Genomic DNA, 14,687 nt, shown 5'->3' with positions numbered 1-14,687 from the left:
TAGCAATAAAAGCGCAATATTTTCTTTTTTTTTAATAGAGAATATAAAAAATGTACAGGTTAAACAGTAACATTAAAGCCAAATCACACCCTAGCCACCCCTAACGCCATCAGACCACCTCTAGAATATATTAATCCCAGAATTAATGTACTTTATGTTGCACTTTTATAGTTAAACCCCTATTCTCCAAAACCTACAATGTTTTATTTACACTAACATATTTTTTTGTGTGAAATAATCAAAATATTTTAAAATGTTTTCTCTATAATCATCATTTGGTTGTAATACATTTTACTCAAAACATAAATTTTGAAATAGACTGCATTTCAAAGAAAAAAAGAAACCACTCTAATGCTCATATTAAAAAGCAAGCTTTTAATTGAATACACTGAAGTGATTGATAATTTTTTTCCCCCTTTGAGGCTACACAACTTGCGTGCCATGTTTCTTCACGAGACGTTTGCGCAAGGCACTTTAAAGTCCACCACTCTCGCAGCCCAAAAAGGATTGCAGGGAGGCTAACTTTTTACAACACAACTCTGCCACAGACGCCATTTTTGATCATTCAGACTTTAAATAAAATCATATATTCATACGCGCGGTGTCTGTTAAAAAATCATACAAGCCAGATACTATTTATACAGACTTGCTTGGCTGCATAATTGAAAATAATATACATGGATGTGAAATGAATCGGCAAAAATAATAAGTAAAAAGGCTTTTTTGACCATTCAAATGTTCACATGATTATGAAACCACTTCGTACAAGTTCACAAAGGACAAATAATGCCAATTACGTGTCATTCATTTGGTATCGTAAATTACATTTGGGGTAGTGCATTTCCCAAGAGTTTGTAGGTGGTGATGTTACAAATGGAAACAATAACAAAAAAAGCAAAAGAGTGCATCTGGTGAATTAAAGACACATCTGATGTAACATGGCAAACAGCTGGCGTCAATATCTCTTCCCCTATGACATTTTCAGCTCCTCCGGGATTTTGAATGCTGAATGAGCCACTGGAGGGTGATATCTGGAGGCAAAACACAATAACGAAATGATGTCAACATTTTTTAAGTGTGATACTACTTCTAAACTCACCAATATTGTCTTTTTCTTTGCAGGAAACGGAGTAGCAGCAAATATCTCTGTCCTGAATGGCTGCCAAATTCCTACAAAAACAGAAAGTGTTGAATATAGATCGACACCCTCTTGTAGTGGGCACTTACATTTTCTCAATGAGCTGCTTTTCATCGAGAGCAGTGGGAAGGTCTCTCTTGTTCCCCAGAACCAGAACCTATAGAGAGAGAGAAATGATACACACTGAATCAGGTATGAACAGATTTTTTTTATTGATTATGGTGTTGAATATTTTTGTATTGTGGGAAGAGTAGTTTATAAGTATGAATAGCCGTACATTTTATAAATCAGTGTGGATTACTGTAATTTCTCGCATATAAGCCGCATGCGCGTATAAGCCGTACCCTTAAAATTGCCTAAAAAAAATGTTGAATTTTACAGTTTTTCTCATATAAGACGCCCCTGATTTACAAATTCAAACCAGCATTTGTGCATGTCAAGTCTAATTTATGCGCATATAAGCCGTACCCGCAATTCAGTCATCATTTTTAGCGACAAATATGACGTATATGCGAAAAAATACTATTTTTTAAGCATATAGTACATTACAGTAAATACTCACAGGGATTCCTTGTAACTGAGGCTTGTCTAAAAGATTGTGAAGCTCATTCCTCGATGCCTCTACTTTATCTCGGTCCGCTGCGTCCACCATGTATCTAAAAAAAATGAGTAGAGCGCAAGAGGAATGTCGAAAAACGAGTCAGACAAGTTTAGGTGCAAACACAAAAAGATTACGGCTCATTTCATAGTAGTAAACATCATTAAATGTCATTTTTTGCCATCCCAGGGTAACCGTAATACTTACACAATGGCATTGACTCCACGACAATAGCGTTCCCACATGCTCCGAAACCGTGGCTGTCCTCCAATATCCCAAATCTGAGAAAAATTTAACTTCATTTTATACAGCAAAATAGATACATTCATTTAAAAAAAGCAGGAAAAACCAACCTTAATAGTGACATTTCCTTTGGTGACTTTCCTCATATTAAATCCAACAGTGGGAATCATGTCTTCACTGAAATGGCCTGACTGAAAGGAGACAATTTCATGATTAAAGCATTATAATTATTAAAATTACACTTTAATTAAAGCCTATCGTAGGTGACTTTTAATTAAATAAAGCAGGCATGTCCTAGAATCCCATTTGGTTTAATATTGGGAAGTTACTGGTTTTCTTGCCTCAGATAATTGAACGAAAGTGCGATATCTAGTGTTCACTTTATGTATTACAACTACAAATAACAGCACATGACGAGAAACAGTCACCTGACAAGGATAAGTGGAAATGATTGCAGCGGTCTTATGACTGGAGGAAGTCCTACAACCGCTTGTTTGGTGGAACTGAATCTTTGCGGTGCCACATTTTTGTATGTAGCAAAGTGTTCATTTAATTTGCAGGGATGTGAGTAGAACGAAGCAAAATACAAGAAATACTAAATAAGATTAAAAATGGGCCACAATGGAGTGGAAACAATAAGTGATTGCGATGTTACACTTATGTATATAGATAAATAGTTAATTTATTACTAATTTATTAGTTGTTATTTGCAAAAGTTGCAAATAAATTTGAAAATCAAATTATAACTTTATTGAAAATAGATGACGTCACAAATTGGAACTTTATTTTCGTTACAATTATTTTTATTCAACAATGTGTGTTTTCTCTAAACATTAAAACTTTCTTTAGAATAGACAACTTTATTCCCCTTAACCCTCACGATTAATATAAACTATTTCTTTAAAAATAAATTGAAGCTAATGAGCTATTATTTTGTTAAAAGGCATTAGTGACAACTTGATGCCAAAATATTACTTTTCAATTTGTTTGAAATCTTAAAAATACCTGATTTGATTCCCATATTCAAATTGTATATATATATTTTAAAACGTAATACAGTACTTTCACCAAAAAAGACACTTTAGTCCAAATATTAACAACTCAAAAATATTGTTTTGATTCTCATTTGCAAATAAAACCTGCAATGACTTCAATAATAATTTAATCATTTTGAGATCACATTAACGTTACATTCCATTCACATTCCGTTTCCATTTATATCAGAATTGTGTGTATTCAAATAAAAATGTGCAGTTTGAACATTATTGATGAAAAGCTCAGTACTCGGTCATAAGATCAAAGCTACACACTTTAGCTTTAGCATGCTAGCCAGTCTAAGTATTAAACTAGCAAGTAACTAGACAATTTCTTCATTAAGTTCATTTTTTATGATATAGAACCGCAGTATCTTAATATTAGATCATTTTTGTATCTACAGAAACGCTGATTAAAGCAGTATTTTTTCCTAGTCATCGTTCTCCCATCATTAGCGCTAATGCTTTTAGCATTAGGCTAGTTAGCCATAGCAGGCAGGTATAGAGACTTACGGCGATTACGTTGACGAACGTCGTTTTCCCCGAATACTGGAGACCAACTAGGGTCAACTCCATCTCCTCTTTCCAAAAAAGGGACTTGAACCAGTCTAAAAGCCGGTTTATTAGGGCCAGCATCTTGGGAAGTCGATGGTGTTTAGCCTCTTCCCTCCCTGTCAGATGTTTGGTTGGGCTTTTCCAGCTTTGGAGAGGAGGGAGGGAGGGGTGATGTTGGAGACAGCCAGCCCGTCATGTGATCTCAAAACTGGGGCAGAGGGGCGAGGCAGCGCCGCTGCAGGCGGAGAGAACCAACAACATGACAAAATAATGATATATTTTACAGACACTTTTTTTTAGATTTAAATGATAAACTCTTATACCTAAGGAATAATAAAATGTATTCTTCTATTTTTTTAATATAAATTTAATTTAGTATTTATGGAATAAAATTATACAATTTAGAAAAATCACCAGTTTTTTTTCGTTCAAAGTTACCAGAAACGAAAACGACCCTACTAAAACGACCACAAAATCGTGTTTATTCTCGAAATTCTGCAATAATAAATAAAAATTCTGCAATAACAATAATTAATTGATAAATATATATTAATAATGTATTGTTGTAAATATTTGGATTAAGATTTGACAATGACAGCAGTGTAGAAAACATTGATTAACATATACATTATTCCTAAAATATAAAATGTACAATTAAAAAATATATAAACACTATGTAGGCTATAAATACCGTGTTGTTTAAATGTCAAACCAATATTGTACGTGGGAACACCATGTTAGTAGGAACACAAGATGTCTGTGTTACGCCTTTTACGACGCAAAGCTCCGTCATTGATGAATTATTCTTAAAATATCACATTTACAATTTAAAAAAATACATACGATGTGTACTGTGAATGCATTTTGCTTAACTGTTAACTCATTATTACATGGTAACAGCATCAACTAGGAAAAGAAGATTTCTGTGTTTACGACACCCAGCTCCATCTTACCACCTGTCGTAAAAAAACAACTGATCGAGGTACGGCATCGTTGGGCGAATACGAGCACAATTCTTGATGTTGGAGTTTTTGAATGATTTATGGTCACGTCATATGCTTACTAGTAAATCCAAAATATTGAACATCGCTGGTTAAAATCAGACTTTCTTTTGGACTGGTTAGTAGTGTGAGGCGCAACTAAATAGCGGCTCATAACCAACATGAGCATGCGGCGTTCTTGTGTGTGAATAAAGGAAATACAGTAAGTGCCTTTATGTTACAGCGGTTTGCCGACCAATTCTGCGTCCAAAATTAAGCAATGCTGGTCACCGTTTACTGCGCGCCGAGGGATCGCCCAGAAACCACATTCGCCCTCGATGTGTCCCCAGAACTGGAACTCAGAGACTTTGTGGCACTTTGTGAACTCGAATCGGGGATCCCGGCGGGGGAAATTCAGGTAAGGAAAACCTAGAGAGCTAACTTAGCTCGTGGCTAATTAGCCTGCTTTTGCTAGCATGAATCATAGTTTTGCTTACGCATTTTTTTTACCCAAACAATGAGGGAAATTTGTGTGCGCAATTAGCAGACATATTACTGTTGTTGTCATTTATGTGGGTGTAAAAACACGTTGTTTCGAAGAATAGAATAGGATTTTCGTGCGTAAGCGTGGGTTTGTTTGCGATTGCTAAAGGCTGAACAGCCAACATAATCACGGCACAGTTTCAAGCTGATTGCGAAACAGCTGCTTAAATTAGCGCTAAATTAGACTCAGGAGGTAATCCTGTCAACATTGTAGTCATCTAGTGGTGAAGTTCCCTTTTTAAAGTGGAATTGGATGCTTTTATTGTCATTATACAAGTACAATAGAAGCATTGGAAGGGGAACTTCACCCTGGTGGTGGTGGTGTGATGTGTAATGTAGTGGTAAGCATCATTAACTCATCTCATTTTCTGAACCGTTTTATCCTCACTAGGACCGCGGGGGGTGCTGGAGTTTATCCCAGCTGACTTCAGGCTAAAGGCAGGGGATTCCCTGAATTAGTGGCCAGCCAATCAGAGCTCATACTCATACCTAGGGGCAATTTAATTAAATTATTCTAAATTTAAACAACCACAATAAGTGGCTCAGACATGAAAAAAACTCAATAAATAAGGAGTTGTGTTTAAAATAATATTATTCAATATGTTAATGTTGACTATGTAACTATATTTAAATGACTATTGCGCAACCACAGATATACACATTTTCCTCAGCTCATTTGTGTTATTTTTCTGTTGTTGTTGGTCATTCTATGGTTCATATCTATTTTTTCCTTATTATTTTTAAAGATCTCCTATGTTGAGCAACCCCTAAAAGATCCTACACGTGCCTTGGGGACATACGGTGTAAAGGATGGCGACGTGGTGGTCCTCAGGCAAGCCGACAGAAGACCCCCATCCACTCAGCCAGGCTTCCCAGGTAGGAATACCCCAAATATAAGATTTTTTTCAGGATACACATTTTACCAATACCAATTTTTAGACCAATAAAAATAATGCAAATATAATCCCTTCATTTTATAATATTATTCCACTAATTTCCCCATCTTTCTTGCCTCAACAGGTCTTCCCCGTATCGACTTTCGCTCCATCGCAGTCCCAGGCACGTCAACTTCGGCCCCTCCCCGCAGTACCCCCAGACCGCCACCGCAACCAGCGGCGCCGCCACCGCAACAGTCGCTACCACCTCAGCAGCCTCCAGCGCAGCGAAATTCGCAACCCTCTACGCCACCGGCCCCTCAAGGCTCCTCGGGGTCTCAGGGGCTTGATGACCCCGCCTTACTTCAACAGATGCTCTTGTCCAATCCACACGAGCTATCCCTCCTGAAGGAGAGAAACCCACCCCTCGCTGAAGCGTTGCTAAGTGGAGATCTAGGTAGACGCAACAGCTATGCTAACGTATTTAGCATGTTTTTACAGTTTCCCTTTTTTTGTAGTATATAATACATAGAATTGAGGTTCCTTGACAAATATTACAAAGCCCATACCTGTCAATTTATACATATTTCTCGTATTTTATGCGTTTTTTGATCATTTTAAATTGTGTATGCCACATGGTGTCAAAGTGGCGGCCCGGGGGCCAAATCTGGTCCTCCGCATCATTTTTTGTGGCCCGGGAAAGTAAATCATGAGTGCCGATTTTCTGTTTTAGGATCAAATTAAAATGAAGAGTATAGATGTATATTAAATGTTCAGATTTTTTTCCCCTTTTGAATCAATAATTGTTGTTTTTTAATCATTTTTTTCTGTTTTTAGTTCAAAAATCATTTTGTAAAATCTAAAAATATATAATAAGATCGAATAAGCCTTGTTGTACTATGTTGTTCTATTTTCAGAGCGTTTCACCAAAGTTCTGTTGGAGCAACAGCAAGATCGAGCCAAACGGGAGCAAGAGCGAATCAGATTGCTGACTGCGGATCCTTTTGACTTGGAAGCACAGGCAAAAATCGAGGAAGATATCAGGTCAGCTCATTATTGACTGTCAAGTAGAAAAAATAAAAACTATGCAGAATGTGTTCCTTCTTTGTAACACTTAAATCTACACACAAAACAGACAGCACAACGTTGAAGAAAATATGACCATCGCAATGGAGGAGGCCCCAGAAAGCTTCGGGCAGGTGGTCATGCTTTACATTAACTGCAAAGTCAACGGACATCCTGTAAAAGCTTTTGTGGACTCAGGTAATTAATTGGTAGTGGATTGAACTTGTAAAAATACATATTTTGTCACATATTTAGTTTTTAGTTGAAATAACTTAACATGGCAGGAATTTTGCTGTATTACACTTTTGGATTACCATGTTAAATGATCCGTTTATTCAGAATTGAACAAGTTCTACTTTAGCTTTGGAGGGAGAGATATAAAATTTGAAGTATTTTCTATTTATTGTTCCCAGGAGCCCAAATGACTATTATGAGCCAAGCCTGTGCAGAACGCTGTAACATCATGCGACTGGTCGACCGCCGCTGGGCAGGCATTGCCAAAGGAGTGGGCACGCAAAAAATCATCGGCAGGGTTCACTTGGGTAGGTATTTTTTTTAATGAAAGCTCCTCCCCATGCAATATTTGGTGCAAAAAAAAATCAACATATCAACAAGGGCTGGCTCTAGAGGTGACTGTGTAGTGAGTGCTTCATACCTGGAAGTCAATAGCAATTACCGTATTTTCACCACTATAAGGCACACTTAAAAGTCTTAAATTTTCTCCAAAATAGACAGTGCGCCTTATAATACAGTGCGCCTTATATATGGAAAAATGTCATTCATTGAGGGTGCGCCTTATAGTCATGAAAATATGGTAAATGTCCATTAACATGAATATAGATATGTTCGTTAATATGTCCTTCCCTGCTCCTTATTAAATAAATCAAACTTATCTAAGTGCTTGATTTGACTAATGTTTCGGTGCAGCTCAGGTCCAGATTGAAGGGGATTTTCTTCCCTGCTCCTTCTCCATTTTGGAGGACCAACCCATGGACATGCTCCTCGGCTTGGACATGCTCAAGAGACACCAGGTACAACCCACCAGTCCTTGCCACTGGTAATCTTAGGGAAACTCAAAAACCTGCAGTGTTAATAAGATGGCTTCTTTGGCTTGTAGTGTGCAATCGACCTGAAGAAAAGTGTCCTGGTCATCGGCACGACGGGTACAGAGACTCGATTCTTGTCCGAGGCAGAGCTTCCTGAATGTGCTCGCTTGGCGTACGGGCCCGAGGGGCGCGAGGAAAGCCGCCCTGAAGAGATAGCAGATAGAGAGCTCGCAGAGGCGCTTCAGCGATCCGTACAAGAAAGCGGTATGTCAGCTTTTACGCTATCGACGGATTGTTTTTTTTTTGTGTGACTTTGTCAGAACAAAAAATGCATGCGCCACATAAACACCATGAATGCTGTCTCATAATCATGTTGTGCCTTAATATTAGATTAGGAAATCATTTTTTTTCATGATGGATTCCTTTTCATAGAGTGGTCAACAAATTTAATAAATTAGTATTGTATTTTATAATAATTGTAGTAAATATATAGTAAAAACACTATTTTTTCGTATATACGCCATATTTGTTGCTAAAAAAAAGATGACTGAATCGGGGGTGCGGCTTATATGAGCATAAATTAGACTTAGTATGCACAAAACTGCATAATAACAGATACGAAATGTAATAACGCGAGTCAATGTGACCGATTTGGTCATTTATTTCCGAATAGATAAACAAATAAAACCCAAAACAATGAATATGGAGGTCAATTTTTTGAATCAGGGGGCGACTTATACAAGAGAAATGGTCAAATTCAACAATTTTAAGGGTGCGACTTATATGCGAGAAAATACCAAAATAAGTTTTTCCAGTCAAAATAGTTCTGAGCAACTTTTGATTCCTACTAAGATCAAAATGCCTGTCATATTAACATGAATAAAACAAAAAATATATATAGTTTATTTACAACATGGTTGTAGTATAGTGATAGCTGATTTAATGCAGTAATTGATGTATTTATTTTCTTTTAAGTGTGATTTGGTTGCTGCATGTTCTGTGTGCCACTGCTAACTTTTTCCGTCCTTCTGCATGACGTGTGTGGTGTGCATCTTAACATCTGAGCAGGACAACACTGATGCAAATGGAGACAGATGGAGAGGGGCCAAACAATCAGGTACTGAGGAAACTCCCAAGGCTTAAGACCATTGCTTTTTTTCCAGTTTAGTTTATCTATTGTTTTTATTTTCGCTTCATTGTTGGAACAGGTTCTGGTATCATTGTTTTTTTAAATGTATGTTTGCATGTAGCTTGTCTTTAATGAATAACAGTAAAGAAAAGTGCAGGTAGACAAAAAAGGGACTCAATTTATGTCATTGGGTTTGCAATTGTCAGCAAAAAAATTGAATAAAAACATGTGTGGAAAACATTGAATTTTTTACCAAGGAGGATTCAGCAAAATGCAAAAGTTGTTTGGGAAATTGAAGTCAGTAAGTGTCTTATCTCCTTCAAAATAAGACATTTAAATGAGGCTCTAACATAAAATATAATAAAAACATAAAGTTATATGCCTCCTTGGTAGCTTCAATTAATCTTTCAAAATCTGACAATTTGATTTATGTCATCTGTTCTCTCCCAAAAAGACACCGCAGACGGACAGACTACCTCACCACCACCGCCGCCATTGTCACTACCCTCAGCCTCAGACCAAAAGTTCTCAAGCGCCCATCCCCTAAAACCTGACTTGGTTTCCTCAGAGTCCACCCAAATCCTGTCAGAACCAGACCACCATCAGCCTCCCTCTCTGGAAGATCATTCTATCTCTGTAGAAGAAACCCCAGAACCCAATCAGTCCACTGAAGATCTCCAGGGTCCCCATGTTGAGACTACAGAACCATCACAGGTCGAAATCAACCCTATACTAACCCCTTCAGAACTAGAAAACAGTCAACCCATGGAAGAAGAGGCGACTGATCCGTCAGACTCTGTCGAAATGGACCCTTCGATCCGGGATAAGCCGGAAGGCTCCGACTGCATCCCTTCCTTGGCCGCCGCTCTCTTGGAGCTCCACGAACTGCTGCTTTCCAACAACTGCGGCACCCCCGCGACCCCTGGAGCTGATCCAAGTGATGCCAAAGCCAAACTCGACACATTTGACAGACCCTCGGGAGGAAAAACAGAAGACTCTACGACTGAGCCGGCAAAAACTGAAGAAACTGAGTTAGTGACTCAACCAGAACCCCCTTCTGAAGCCAGAGACCTTAGCATTTACAACCCGGAACCCCCCGAGGGTGTGCACGGACAAACCCCGGACATTCAAGTCCCCGGCACCCCTTCTGAGACCCCTCAACCGGTCCCCTTTCCGCCAGAACACATCCAGAGAATCCAGGCTGCGGGTTTTTCTGTTCGTGATGCCACAGAGGCTCTGGAACAGGCCAATGGGGTAGTGGAGCTGGCCCTACTGGCACTCCTGGCTCGTGGTATTACCGTGCCCAACTAAAGACGCTAAGCCCCGCCCCCCCAGCAAGGTCTTGTCCCCTATAACGTCTCGTGCCGCTTGCAGGGAACGTGTCTTAACACGGATATGCTGTCATTACAGTACTGGTCATCTTTTTTTGTTCGTTTTTTTAACTTGGCGAAGTCTCGAACCAACATCTCGTTGGTTTTAGGGTTTTTTCTACTACAAAATCCATTGATTGACATTTCTGGTCATCCCAACATATCATTTAATGTTAAACCGTTGAATATCATTTGCTTTTTGTTTTTCGCATGCAGGAAAAATACACAGATTTTTTTTTAGCCCAGGCTGATTTTCCAGATTGAGGTGTCACATGACACGATATTTAAAAGCAGTTGATTGGTCAAGTGCAGTAACATAAAATTACCATGATGATAAGAGGCTAACAATAGGACATTTTCTTCTTTAATCTAAAACTAAAAAGTTCAAATATGGCCCGATTTTAGCATTAAAGTATGCTAGTCGTACCCTGAGTCGTAATATGGAACAATCACTCTTTCTTAGATTAGATTATATTAAATTCAAAGTTTATTTCATCCTGTGTTTGGGAAATATCTTGGTTGCAGTTGCAAAACAGACATAAGACACAGAAGACATTGTAGAACTAGTTAAAAAAAAACTGGAGCCACACAAAGTAAGTCCACAAGGTGGGTATCTTCTTTCTTTACAGGAAAAATTGCAATTTTAATGGGAAAAATTATCAAATTGGACAAAAATTTGAGTGTGTTTAGCCTGCTTTTATATAAAATGTTTTTTTTTCATGGTCATCTGACGCCGTACTGTCATAGTTAGTTCTAATTGGCCATTGTTATTTTTTCTAATGTATGTTTATCAAGAGTTAAAATTGACAGAGTATCAATAGATTGATTCTCTCTAAAAGTTGCCACAATTCTGCAAATTGAGCGAGTTTATGTACCAAAAAAAATCAAAAATGAGTGAGAGAACATCAGACAGAATAATCCAATTTCAGGTAGGTGATTTTTGGTTGTACGTATGTTTGCCATTTTTTCATGATTGTGAAATCAAGGTTGGTGTGTCTACTTTTTTTGTTTTATTTTCACTTTTTTTGTGAAAATGGCTTAAAAATGATCCGTTATCTTGTATCACATGACTTTATTCTGGTCATCTGGCAGACAATAATTTTGATGATTTATTTTACTCGTTTCTTTTATGAGATTTTAAATGGCAGAATAAAATGGGATTCATATTTGTACTATGCGTGCAAAAATTATTACCTAAAACATGGCTATAGTAATTTTTTTAGACTTAATGTATGAAATGAGTTAAAAGTTTTAGCACAAAATCCTTAAAAAAGCACAAATTTTACTTATTTTCCTTCATTCTGCTTTTATTCATTTAATAAATATTTCAATATTTACATATGTATTTAAATACTATATAACTATAATTTATACTTATTTGAAAAAAGTATTACTATATAAGTGGATTATTTTGAAATGACAAACTAAAAGAATTGCCTTGTAAGGGATTTTCAAAAAGGGGTGGGGCTTAACACACCTGCTGTATGTTTGCTGATTAACTCTTGCCTTTTAATTAGGACTTTTTGGCAGATTTTCTTGGACAAAATGGCTGAATTTGGCAGCTCTCGCACTAACAGCATCAGAAGCTGCGGTGGCGCTGAAGCCTTTGCTAAACTACTCGCCTACTTTGAAGACGTCTATCGAGGAAGGAGTACCCTCGATTACCCCGATATGGCGACCGATGAAGTGCCTTGCTCATTGGACTTAAACGTGGAAGAACTTGGAAGTGATCTGGCACAACCAAGCCAGGCTAACAAGTGAGGACTATAGTGATGTTTTTTTTCCCAATGGCTATTTTCCATCTTTAGTCCCTTGTGTAGGTTGAAGGAAAACAATGACACATACTAGACACACTTAGTACAGTTTTACACAATGTTGTGATTGTAATTTTGTTCATCTGTTAGCCAGGCTGTAAGATGATTGGCCAAGAGTTCATGTATGCTAGTTGCGATTAAGTTTGGCTAATTTAGCACTTTTTGAAGGGAACTACACAGTCACCTCTAGAGCCAGCCCTTGTTGATGTGTTGGAATTTTTTTTGTAGAAAATCTTGTAGTGGGGGAGGAGCTTAGTTTTGGAAGATTTTGTAAACTAAGGCATATTTAATAGTATTGTCTCAGTTCAGAGGTTTGTATATTTTTTTTAAATATCTGACATTTTTTTGTGGTTTTTTTTTTGTCCAATACTTTCAGAGCTTACTTTTGGCATTGGATTGATTTGAGATACAAATTCATATAAGGCCAAAGTGAACCAAAATACTAAATAAACTGGACTAAAGAGTTCATTCATGCTTTCAAGGGTGAAAGAAATTCATGTTTAGGTTTCAAAAGATGTCCTTAAAAATGAATTTTATCACAGAATGGGCCTTCTGAATTTCTTACCATATTTATATTTTTGGGGACATTGGTTAAGTCAATTTTTTTGTTTAATTCTTGTCTTAAAGCCGTTTTTCAGACATATCGTCAATCATCAAGTCAATTTCTGCGGCGGGAGTTTGGACTTTTGGAAAAAAGAGCTTTGTACCCAACTTGTATTCAAGTCCTGGCAATGAAGTTGACACCACAAATGAAGAGTAAGTCTTTTAAAGAAATGATATTAAACATAATTGACATTGAAACTAAACTTAATTTCCATTCCAGGCCTGAGGATCCCATTGAGGATGAAGAGGGCGATGAAGACGACAATGTGACCTTTCAGTCAAAGTACATTAACATCTGTAAGTATCCATTTTTTTCCCGTTTTTTTAATATATTGTCAATTTATTGAAGCTTTTGGTCATTTCTATTTTGCAGTTCCACTCTACCAGGACTACTGCATTCAGGCAGTCAGAGATGACCTCCAAAAACTTAACCTGAAGACCTCCTTATCCGGACTGATCGCCCCACAGTTCTTGGAGTCTCTGCAATGCCGTCTTCGACCACTTGGCTCACCTCAGGAGACGTCACCTTCGCCACCAGAACATCCTGTTATCAGAGTGTCCAAATGTACCCTTTGGCAAGAACTGGATGAGGTGAAGGCTGCTGGTCTGCTTGGTGGACTGACAACCCAACAGATCCGACTTCAAGAGGTTTGATGGGTTTTTTTCAATTTCTTGAATCTGGTCTTCCAGTGTGTTTTCCAATGTTTATGGGCTTAAAAACTCCAAAACTAAAATGTTTTGCATTTTCTTGTGCAGGGAAAAAAATGAAAATGTGTTGTACAAGAACCAGATACCGTATTTACTCGCATATAAGCCGGTGTTAAAATTTGGCTTAATCGTTGAATTTTACAATTTTGATGGGTTTTTTTCAATTTCTTGAATCTGGTTTTCCAGTGTTGATTTTTATGGGTTTAAAATTCCCAAACTAAACAGTTTTGTATCTTCTTGTGCAGAGGAACATTAGAAAATGTGAAGTACCAGATACCCTATTTACTCGCATATAAGCCTGAGTGTTAATATTGGCTTAATTGTTGAATTTTTACAATTTTGCTCCAATATTGGGTGCCAAACCTAACCACTTTAAGGTCCTACTTTTATTTGAATACAGTTTTCTTTCTGTCTGCAGTCCATGTTTGAGCTGATTGGCTCTGAAGCATCTTACCTGAGAAGCCTGGGCATCGCTGTGGATCACTTTAGCTCATCACATGCCCTCAAATCCACCATTTCCCGACTGGAGCATCATACTTTATTTTCCAACATTCGTCATGTGAAGGCTACCAGTGAAAAGTAATACCACCACAACCACTCAATTTTTTTTTTACAAGGACATGAATATTTAAACAGAAAATCTTCGAGTAAAATATACAGTAATCCTTTGAATATTGTGGTTAATGTAAACCAAACATGGCTGCGATATTCAATAAAAATCACAAAATAGGGTCACCCCTATTTAAAAATAATAATAATAATACAGGTTGAATTTTCATATTTTTATTAACTTCAAAAAATAATAAAATGGCAGATTTCTTTTTGATATATTATATTTTTTATTTTTATAAATGGATTAAATTAATTGGATTAAAATCCTTATTCATTTTTTATAGATCTAAAACAATGTTTATTATAGATTTTTTAAAATATATTTTTAGATTTTACAAAATTATATTTTAACTAAAAACACAAAATTTCATTAA

General features: G+C 37.1%; 3 protein-coding genes across 8 annotated transcripts; 2 read left to right on the top strand and 1 right to left on the bottom strand.

Moving 5' to 3' along the window:
- Positions 1-355: 355 nt before the first annotated feature.
- arl8ba (ADP-ribosylation factor-like 8Ba) lies at positions 356-3,757 on the bottom strand. Its single transcript, XM_077726688.1, has 7 exons — positions 3,527-3,757; positions 2,090-2,170; positions 1,944-2,017; positions 1,701-1,794; positions 1,228-1,295; positions 1,100-1,170; positions 356-1,031 (listed from the first exon to the last, which is right to left on the bottom strand). The coding sequence occupies exons 1-7, from the start codon at positions 3,647-3,649 to the stop codon at positions 982-984; spliced, it is 561 nt and encodes a 186-aa protein (XP_077582814.1). The 5' UTR covers positions 3,650-3,757; the 3' UTR covers positions 356-981.
- Positions 1,147-11,748, top strand: ddi2 (DNA-damage inducible protein 2). Of its 6 annotated transcripts, none has more exons than XM_077726686.1 (10): positions 1,147-1,330; positions 4,793-4,966; positions 5,838-5,967; positions 6,112-6,423; positions 6,884-7,010; positions 7,102-7,229; positions 7,445-7,573; positions 7,959-8,062; positions 8,149-8,341; positions 9,661-11,748. In XM_077726686.1, the coding sequence occupies exons 2-10, from the start codon at positions 4,829-4,831 to the stop codon at positions 10,515-10,517; spliced, it is 2,118 nt and encodes a 705-aa protein (XP_077582812.1). In that variant the 5' UTR covers positions 1,147-1,330; positions 4,793-4,828; the 3' UTR covers positions 10,518-11,748. The 6 variants fall into 6 exon arrangements, with proteins under 6 accessions (XP_077582812.1, XP_077582811.1, XP_077582809.1 ...); XM_077726685.1 differs by lacking the exon at positions 1,147-1,330 and adding an exon at positions 4,408-4,550; XM_077726683.1 differs by lacking the exon at positions 1,147-1,330 and adding an exon at positions 4,535-4,633.
- Positions 11,749-12,089: 341 nt separating this feature from the next.
- Positions 12,090-14,284, top strand: LOC144202629 (uncharacterized). Its single transcript, XM_077725482.1, has 5 exons — positions 12,090-12,333; positions 13,018-13,146; positions 13,214-13,290; positions 13,367-13,641; positions 14,120-14,284. The coding sequence occupies exons 1-5, from the start codon at positions 12,122-12,124 to the stop codon at positions 14,282-14,284; spliced, it is 858 nt and encodes a 285-aa protein (XP_077581608.1). The 5' UTR covers positions 12,090-12,121.
- Positions 14,285-14,687: the final 403 nt, after the last annotated feature.

This window comes from Stigmatopora nigra, chromosome 10, assembly GCF_051989575.1.
Source record: "Stigmatopora nigra isolate UIUO_SnigA chromosome 10, RoL_Snig_1.1, whole genome shotgun sequence".
NCBI lineage: Eukaryota > Metazoa > Chordata > Actinopteri > Syngnathiformes > Syngnathidae > Stigmatopora > Stigmatopora nigra.
This window is presented reverse-complemented; position numbering and strand designations above follow the sequence as displayed.